The sequence below is a fragment of the Musa acuminata genome, chromosome BXJ2-4 (genome assembly GCF_036884655.1).
Source record: "Musa acuminata AAA Group cultivar baxijiao chromosome BXJ2-4, Cavendish_Baxijiao_AAA, whole genome shotgun sequence".
NCBI classification, from domain to species: domain Eukaryota; kingdom Viridiplantae; phylum Streptophyta; class Magnoliopsida; order Zingiberales; family Musaceae; genus Musa; species Musa acuminata.
Genome location: NC_088341.1, coordinates 3518677 through 3528368, shown reverse-complemented (window position 1 = coordinate 3528368; position 9692 = coordinate 3518677). Strand labels below are relative to the sequence as shown.

The window sequence follows — 9692 nt, the reverse complement described above, 5'->3', positions numbered from 1 at the left end:
TTCGAATCATGGTACCATCAACTACCCTCATCGAGGTGATAATCATAAATGGAGAGAGAAGGGGAGATGAGGGCAATTGTGACTATGAAAATGGAGAAGAAAATATTATAGAAAGAAACGAAGGGAGGCGAGGGCGATTAGGCATAAGTGACGAAAGCAATAGACAATGAAGAGGGGTGATGATAATAAAGAGGAAAATGTCAGAGAAATAGGAGAAGAGATGTGAGAATAAAGGAGAAAAAGTGGAGAAAATACGAGAATAGGTAACAAGACAATGGGCGATGACGACGATAGAAAGAAAAAAGTCAAAGAAAGAGAAGACGAGAGATGGTGGAGAAAAAATGAATAAGAGATGAGGGTGGAAAAAGATTAGAGATGAGGCAAGGGCTAAGAGGTGGAGGTAATCATAATGGGTAGAGGCTATAGGTAATTTAAATTTTATCTTTTAATTAAAAAGTCAAAATATCAGATTTCTTTAATGAAAGGCCTCAAGGTGACATATTATATTTTTTCCCTCTAGGAACTAAAAAAAAAATCTAATATTGTATCATCTTACATTTTTCTAATACCTACATAACTATTTATTATCATTTTAGTTTCTATATTGTTAATTTTAATAACAATAGTATATTTTTGAAAAAAATAAAAAAATTCTCAGAATATATTGCCAAAGGATACAATATTAGTAATGCCAATTACTATAATTATGAAATATAAAGTTAAAAAATGCTTAAAACTTCACTGTGATGAGACTTTCATGGGAAGAATCATTATTTATAAATTACTTGTTTCTATGTTATTTCAATAGCCATTTACACAAAGGCAAGTGATGATGTATCCTACTTTTTTTAATTTTGATTTTAATTTTTTTGTTCCGATAAATGTCTTCGACTTAGGATAATACTTTTTTTGCTACTTGTTAACAGTACCCAGATGTTTACCTTATGATCGGTCCACCCGTGGAGGCCACCTTTTTGTGCATAGCGATGCAGGTATATGAGGCGAGTAGACAGAAAATGGTGGTAAATATATGTCCGAGATATTTCTGCCCTTCGATCTAAGTGACTCCGAGTGTGTGCTAAACAGTCAGGATCCTGTCCAAAAATCCTTTCAAAGATAGGTTCGTCTCGGACCAGCCACATTCTAAATCGCTTTCTTAGAACCGTCGATCACTAGTGAACCGTTTCGATGCGAGTTAATGCTCCACGTATTTTATGGTATCATTTGAGAGGATCCGAAAGAAGAAATGGGTTCTTATCCCAACCATCAATTTATTAATCGATTTATTTATTTATTTTCGTGAGCGCCGCTCTCCGGCTTCATCCCCGTCTTCTCCGGCATCTCCTCGTTAGGGTTCCTTTATCGCCCGAGAATACTTCCTCTTCCTCCTCCGTCTTCGCTTCCCTGACATCGATACCTTCTTCCGAAACCTGTTCCCCGCCCCAATTCTTTTTCTATCGAATGCGCTCCCTCTGATACCCCACCGGTTCCCGGCGGCCCGAGCGATGGACGGCGTCGGAGGAGACGGGGGCGGGGCCCAGACGGCTGCGGCGACGACCGCGAACGCGAGCCTGAATGGCGGCGCTCCGCCCCCGTTCCTGAGCAAGACGTACGAGATGGTGGACGATCCCGCGACGGACGCCATCGTTTCGTGGGGCTCCGCCAACAACAGCTTCGTGGTTTGGAACACGACCGAGTTCGCGCGAGACCTCCTCCCCAAGTACTTCAAGCATAATAACTTCTCCAGCTTCGTGCGCCAGCTCAATACCTATGTACGCCTCTTTCTCTCTTCCTGAAATCTTCTGGTTGTCTCCTTCAATTCGTTAGAATTTTTTTTTTCTTGGTTGTTGGATTTGATGCGCCCGAGTTTGGCTGAGTCGATTAGGGTAGCACACAATCGATGGTTAAAAAGGGATTTACGGATTAAGGCCTTATTTTGTTCAATGAAGAGATTATCTTCAGAACTCTGTGGTTTTGATACTCTCTGGGTGAATTGGGAGCAGCACAGGATGGATATGGAGAAAGCCTTGATGACTGAATTGAAGAGGAAGCTTAAGTTGATCCATTAAAAGGCCTAGGTAGAAGGCATAGATGCACAGGTGGATGCCTAAAGAAAAAAGTGCCTTAACTAAGTCTAAGAAAATTACTTGACTTATTGTACTACTCAAAATGATTATGTATCTTACTTGAAATAAAAGTACTTGAAGTAATTTCCTACTTAAAATGACAAGTTTCTTAATCATATAATGTTTGCCAAGGTTAATTGAGTTAAGCATTAATGACTGCTTATAAAAAGTTACAATTAGATGGCTGTTTAAGAGAATAAGAAGATCTGGGGGTCTCAGCAGCCACCTAATCATCATCTAAGTACTCCAACCATCACTTGGCATCAACTCGAAAAGCATATGGAACCTAGCTGGTGAGGTAGTGAAAGTGATTACATGGTTCGCTTAGCTTTCAGATGAATATACATGATAATTGTTTCAAATTGTTGTAAACTTAATTAGTTACTTGATATAGAGATACCATTGGGTGTTGTATTCTTTTTCTGTTCCTTTTAGATATTTCTGTAATCTTGTTCTTTTTCACAAATCTGTTGTTTCTGATCTTATCACTGATTTCTATCTATAAATATGTTATCTGTCAGTGATAGACTATTAGACTCCTTGATTAATTTTTTTTTTCTTCTTAATGGTGCCAAATGAAGGTTTCAAGGTGATACTGATAGCAATTTAGCCAGATCTACATGTTATATGGAACTTTTCAATGGTGTAGATATTTGTAATTCTTTCAAATTTGACACACAAGATATACTTCTTGCTTTGCCTCTGAGAATCTTTATAGGTTTCATTCCTCTTCTTAATGAAACTATATGATACATAGTTTTTCTTGCCATAAAATATTCTCCTGCTTGTGTTAACTAAACATCATTAGTATCTTTAATAAAAGAATTGACCAATTGTCGAGGGTTAGCAAGAAATACGACATCTTGGAGGTGCTCGCACATGCATGGCCAAGTTAAGATGAACTTTCCTATTATTATGCTTTGTAGAAAAGCATCAATCTTGATTTTGTGATGGAAGGAACTTTTTGGTTCTTGTTTCAGATTTTATATTATAACAATGGTCAATTTTTCAGACCTTGTAAATTAACTATGGAATGAACATGACTGGTGACCTGCTGTTACCAATCATCCATTAATTCTCTAAATGGACACCATCAATCATCCAACTTGCCCATCACACTAAATACCAAGGATTGTAATTTCGTATGTACTGGAGTTTTAATCTCAGCTCGATACGGTACGGTATGAGCGTACCAAGCGGTACGCTTTAGCGTATCACTCGGTGTGTGTGCGTGTGTGTGTGCGTGCGTGCGTGTAGTGGCCAGTATTATTCAAAATTAAAAACCTTGCTAAATACTTTGAACACTTATCCATGACCTGCATAAACTTGGTCAATAAATTTTCTTTGCTCTGAATCTTGTTCAATGTTAGTTAGAGGGTATAACCAACCTATGTTATACCGATCTTAGGTGTATTCTTTAGAATCCAACCAAAGTCTCAGCATGTTGGCTTTGGATTGTTCCATCTCATATCCTTCAGGGTTGGGCAAGAATGTTTTAATCATCATCATCTGGTTGGGTGAATATTGTTGGAGGGGAATTTCTTGGTCATCTATTGGTTTGAAATCTTTGTGATTGACTTTCTGTTTTTACTCTCATTGTTCATCAAAGCATTGGATTGAAATTGCCATTCTATTGGATAATGGTGACACTAGAGAGGTTAGGTAGCATTAAGGAGACTCCATGGGGTCACTTTAGATGATCCCAAATCTTTTACTGGTGGAGAGTTTAACAGTCATATGGTTGGTTGAGATGACTACCTTCAATCAGCTGAACATCAGGAAGTCGAGATCGCATTGTAGGTCAACAGTGGATTGTCAACTAAGAACTTATATTTTTTACGGTGTTTGTTTTAAGAGTTAACTTTGTAGTCACAAGAAAATCGATCATATTGTGGAGTTGGACAAAATCTTGAACGAATTTGTTGGAGGAAGTCATCAAGGGAATGAGCTTTTCTAATATGGTCCAGCCTGAACAAGGTAAAGGTCAAGGAACATTAGTGAGATTTCATCGTTGATCAAGGTTCTTTTTACAAAAGCATTGGAACTCCATAATGATGCAACTATTGACATCCTTACTTGAAGATGTTATTAGGGTCACTCTCTAGCAAATTGTTGTGGTTAAGTTTGTCTTGACTCTCAAGCTGGAAATAAGAGATGCCTAGGGTTTTCATTTGCTAATCACGTTCACCAATGTTGGTCTTGTAGGATGGATAAATTGGTGCCAGAGTTTTCTATGTTCCTAGTGGAGTAGCTCTAATTTACAGGGAGAATGCTGGTGAATCTGTGTAACTGTTCTTGTCTTATATAGATGGGTCTTGTTTGGTGAAAGAAGTGTCTAGGGGGTGGTGTCCCATGTGTCCTTGAAAGCTTCGTCATGTTTGGATGTTCAAGAAGTACATATTATTTTCTCACCAATAACAAAATGGTTGAGGAGGACTTTAGTGGTGAGCAATAAGGTGTAATGGCCCCTTGTCCATGTAATTTCCTTGTAGGATTCCAGTTTGACATGAGTTTCTTAAAGAAGGCCATGTGGATCTCCATGAAACTTGTGTATGTATCACGTATAGCCCACATCTTATCCGAACAAATTGCGATAGGTTTAGAAAGTGTTCCAATAGAAAAGGTGAAGTAATCAAACACTCCTTTTTGGGAAAAAAGTCTTTTAGACTTGATAAAGACATGCCAATTACATATATGTTTGTATCATATTATGTACACCATGGTTTTAAATCTCAGTAGTCAGTTCTAGACCTGGTTTGGAATTGGTATGAGTCTGATACATACTGATGAACTAACGCAGTGTACGCTGGCATATATGTTTGCATCAATGAAAAAAAGGGAAGGTGGGGTGGGGGGAGGAGAAGGAGAAGAGGAGTAGGAGGAGAGGATCAATGTAGGAGGTGTAGGATATTGTTTCAACAGGCTTATAACAAGGTCCCTTTGTCTACAAAACATATTGTTATGTGGTGTCATTTGTTTCAACAGACTTAAAACAGTTTGGTGTCTTCTTAAGGCTGTAAATGTATGCACTTTTTTTTTCTGAGTTTCATTTGTATAATAAATGGTATATAAGGTGGGTTTTGGGACTTGCTCAGATTTTTGCATGTTGTTATGTTCAAAATGGTTGGATCCAGGGGTTTTAATCTCATGTACCAGTCTTGTACTGGTCTGTATCAGTGTACATGGCGTGAGTTGAGGGACAGTATATGTACATAGGTGCATACTGGATTTCAAGGTTAGCCTAAAAAAGGACTGGAAATCAAGAAAAAAAAACCCCATTTTTATGGTTATTTGCAATCAAATTAAGTTGCTCGGACTCATATCGGTACATCTAGTATCGATACGAGTCTAGTACCTCAGATTGAAGTCCTTATGATGTTCCGACTACCAAAATAAATGACGCGAGTTGATGGACAGTGGTTCGGGGTTCTCGATCTGATGAGATTTATATTGATATAGTGCATTTGTAGGACTTTGCAGGAGTCAGCAAGAAACAGCTCACACAGTGATTACAATAGGCGCTCGGGCGAGGCGAGGCGAGGCGAGGCCCGAGCGCCTCGCTTCATTTCTAGGCGGTGCGCTTCAAAGAGGTGTCGCTTGGGCGCTCGCCCGAGCCCAGGCGCCGGGTGCTTCGAGCGAGCGCTTGGGTTAAACTAGGCGACCGAACCAGATTTTTAGGTCTGGTTGGTCTCCGGTGCTTTAGTTGGTTCAATCGAACCGACTAAATCACTGATATCAGGCTCCCTCTCACGATTTCTCCGAATTCCCCAACCCTAACACTCGCGATTTTGCCGTCGAGATTTCTTCTCTGTTGCCGTTGCCACTGTCGCTGCTCGTCGCTACTCGCCGCTGCCACAATCACTGCTCGCCGACTGTCTCGGTCTTCTCACACTCTTCTCACTATACTGTTAACAGTATATTAATAGTATACTGCTAACTGTATACTAATAATAGTATTTTTATTTATTAGATTAATAATATATTATTTTAATTTTAATATTATTATTTTTTATTTATTTAAAATTATTGTTGGGTTTCAGAATAAATGGCAAGTGTACAGAGCAACTCAATAGATTTGATGTAAAATTTTATTGTTTTGATATTTGAGACTTTTTATTAATGTGACATTGTGATTTTGTACCCGATTTTCTTAATTTAATAGCATATTTTTTTTTATTTAAATAATTATATTTATTAATTATATTATATCTTTTTATATTTTAGCGCCTCGCTTCGCTCGGGGGAGCGCCTAGCGCTTTTTAAATCATTGAGCTCACATAACATTCAATATTATTTGGGTGCTTTTTCTAGCCTCCCAAAACCCCTCCAACGGGTTACCCAATGGTTTGTTGGGTTGCCTCATCACTTATGTATGGTCACCCCCTAGTGCAGACTTGTACAGGGTTCTATCCAGTGATTTAAAAAGCGCTAGGTGCCAAAGGGCACCAAGATCCCAAAATGCCCAAAGCGCTAGGCGCGTGCCCGAGCGAAGCGATGTGCTTTAACAGTGGAACTTTCGAACAGGGAGAAAATAACTATTAAGAGGGGGAGAAAAAGTTACCGATAGTGGAATTTTCGGACGACAGCGATGGTGGTGGAGGAAACTGTAAATGGCAACAGCGACAACTGTTGATGATAGCAACGGCAACGGCGGAAGCTATGAACGACGACTTTGTGGGCGGCGGAAGCTTCAAAGGTATCCGTCGGTGGCGGAGGAAGCTGCGGTTCTCTCCCTCAACGGTGGAAGGAGTTGCACGTGGAAGCAGCGGCGGCGGAAGGAAGCTGGGGACTAAGGCAAGGCCATCGGACTTGTCCGTCGACAACAGAGGAAGCCTCGGTCTGCTGTGTCCGCGGCAGAGGCAGCAACAGAAAGCATTGGCGGCGAAGGCAAAAGCTACGCTAGGGTTGATGGCTTGGGGTCGCACGGTGGTGCGGGAGGTGTCTTTTGCGGGTAATAAAGTGGCTAATTGGTTCAATCGAACTAACTAGCCACTGTTGAATCGAACCAGACTTAAAGTCTAGTTCGGTTGCTCCATTTGAACTGGGCGCTCACCTGAGGCGCCTGGCGCCTGGGTTTAGGTGAACGCCTAGGTAGCACCTCACTGAAGCACATCGCTTGGCCCATCCTTGAGGCGCTCGGGCGACGAGCACCTGGGCGCCTGGGTTCAGGTGAGTGCCTAGGTAGCACCTCACCGAAGCGCATCGCTTGGCCCATTCTTGAGGCGCTTGGGCGGTGAGCACCTGGGCACCTATTTAAACCGTTGGTTCCATCGAGTGGTAAGCTTGGTACCCCACTTGTATCGGCGGTACCAAGTTGGTAACAGTCAGTATCATGTATGCTGGCCCTGTATAGGTCAAGTTTGTCTACCCCATGTATCGGTCCTCCATTGGAACGGTGAAGACTGTATGTATCACACTGCTGGATGGTTTGGTTATATCTTTTTTAAGTCCTCATGGCTTGTTGTTGTTGAGAATGTTGGATCAGGGTCTGCTTGTGAGTGTTTATGCATTAAAGAACTAAAAATTGTTTTTTTTTTTCACTCCTTTTATTGCTTATGCAGGGTTTTAGAAAGGTTGATCCTGATCAATGGGAGTTTGCCAATGAGGGGTTCCTGAGAGGTCAAAAACACTTGTTGAAGAACATCAGTAGGAGAAAATCAACCCATCCACACAATCAACAACAACAGCCTCAAACACAGAGTAGCATTGAGGTGGGGAAATTTGGGATGGAAGAGGAGATTGAGAGGCTCAAGAGAGACAAGAATGTACTCATGCAGGAACTGGTTAGGCTGAGGCAGCAGCAGCAGGCCACTGATCAGCAATTAAACACCTTAGGTCAGCGCCTTCAAGGTATGGAGCAGCGGCAGCAACAGATGATGTCATTCTTGGCAAAAGCCATGCAGAGCCCTGGCTTCTTAGCCCAGTTGGTACAGCAAAATGACAGCAATCGACGCATAGTTGGAGTAAACAAAAAACGAAGACTGCCTAGGCAAGAAAATAAAGTGGATGGCGAAAGTGCTGTCCACGATGGTCAAATAATTAAATACCAGCCCTTAATAAATGAAGCAGCAAAAGCAATGCTGATGCAGATTTTAAAGTTTGATACGTCTCCTAGGTTGGAATCTTTTGGCAACTCCCAGAACCTTTTGCTTGAGAATTTTTCTTCACCTGTGGAAGCTTTTGATGGCAGGAGTTCTTTAAAGAGGATATCTGGAGTTACTCTATCTGAAGTGCCTGCAAGTACGGGCTTTCCATCTTTGCCTACGAACTCTGGGTATTCAACAATGCCCTCTTCTGTGCCATCTGATGTTCAATCTTCTTCCGTTGTAGCAGATATGGTTGCAACAACTGAAATGCCTAATATGAATACAGGGGCTGGGTCTGTTGCTCCATCACATACTGCTAATGGTACGTTGAAACTTTCTGAGGGGCAGTCTGCAATGCCTAATGGATTACATAGCTACATAGGACCTACTGGAGGAAACATTCCTTTGAACCCGGAGTTCATGGATCAACTGGCAGGAATTGATACTGAAAAGTTTTCTTTTGATACCGATGTGGATATCTTAAATGATGATGAGAAGCTTCCGAGCATAAATGATCCTTTCTGGGAGCAATTCCTTACTGCCAGCCCACTATTAGGAGATGCTGAAGAGGTAGACTCAGGCATACATGAAACTGAGGAAATGAGGCTAGAATCAGGGGATGACTGGGGCAGTTCTCCCAACATGGACCACCTCACAGAGCAGATGGGACATCTCACATCGGAGACGAATAGGCATTGAGAAGGCATGCCTTGGTGTAGTTGTTGGTGGATACTGGGAAGCAGTTGGTAAGTTGCATAGCTGTTGCTGCTCAATAGCGAGTCAAACAGACGTGTAAGAGGCTCTGTTCTACTTTGTATTATCTTTAGGCAGTTTACTATCCTGTTGCTTTTGCTGAAGAGAATTTATATAGAATGTAAACTTACGTGTTGGATCACTCTTTGTCTTATATATGTTCTTCTGTTTTGAGGCCTCCTGGGTCCTGTATAGCATCACTAATCCTGCAAGTACCAATTGGTCATTATTTTGTACTGTGCTTCTCCACGGTACAAAATGGACTTCTATATTGGGTTATGACTCGTGAAAAATACATCTCCAACATCTGTCTTTTATATTGATTATATCTTCTTTGTGAATCACCATAGCTCCTGTATTGGGTTATCGATAACAATTGGGTGTTATCGATCACTGCTACTCCATGATACATCGATTTCTACTCTTAATGCTAACTCAGCTTAGCTGCCCTCATGAAGAACAGGTATGTTTCTACTGGAGCATCCAATGCTTCAAGTGGTGTGGGATCAAAGACAAAGATTATGTTGCTGCCTAGCAAGAACAAATAATATGATTGATACCTCAATTGGGCCATCTCTATAAAGGCTTTAGATCATCTCCCAGTATTAATTCTTTGATATTCTAATTTTCATGGAGTCACACCATCTACTTCATCAAACACCTCCCCGGTTATGCATTCGGACACTCGAGAAATAATTGGATTATTGTGTCATGCGTCCTCTTTGTT

At 41.0% G+C, this 9692-nt stretch overlaps 1 protein-coding gene across 3 annotated transcripts; it reads left to right on the top strand.

Annotated features, from left to right (window-relative positions):
* Positions 1-1288: 1288 nt before the first annotated feature.
* Positions 1289-9143, top strand: LOC135609534 (heat stress transcription factor A-1-like). Of its 3 annotated transcripts, XM_065102890.1 has the most exons (4): positions 1289-1772; positions 7688-8241; positions 8317-8400; positions 8499-8683. In XM_065102890.1, the coding sequence occupies exons 1-4, from the start codon at positions 1506-1508 to the stop codon at positions 8530-8532; spliced, it is 939 nt and encodes a 312-aa protein (XP_064958962.1). In that variant the 5' UTR covers positions 1289-1505; the 3' UTR covers positions 8533-8683. The 3 variants fall into 3 exon arrangements, with proteins under 3 accessions (XP_064958962.1, XP_064958961.1, XP_064958960.1); XM_065102889.1 differs by having other exon boundaries at positions 8317-9143; XM_065102888.1 differs by having other exon boundaries at positions 7688-9143.
* The last annotated feature ends 549 nt before the right edge of the window (positions 9144-9692 follow it).

Coding starts and splice junctions, on each gene's coding strand:
- LOC135609534 (XM_065102888.1), top strand. CDS start 1,506: ATGGACGGCGTCGGAGGAGACGGGGGCGGGGCCCAGACGGCTGCGGCG. Junction 1,773..7,687: donor TGCGCCAGCTCAATACCTAT/GTACGCCTCTTT, acceptor TTGCTTATGCAG/GGTTTTAGAAAGGTTGATCC.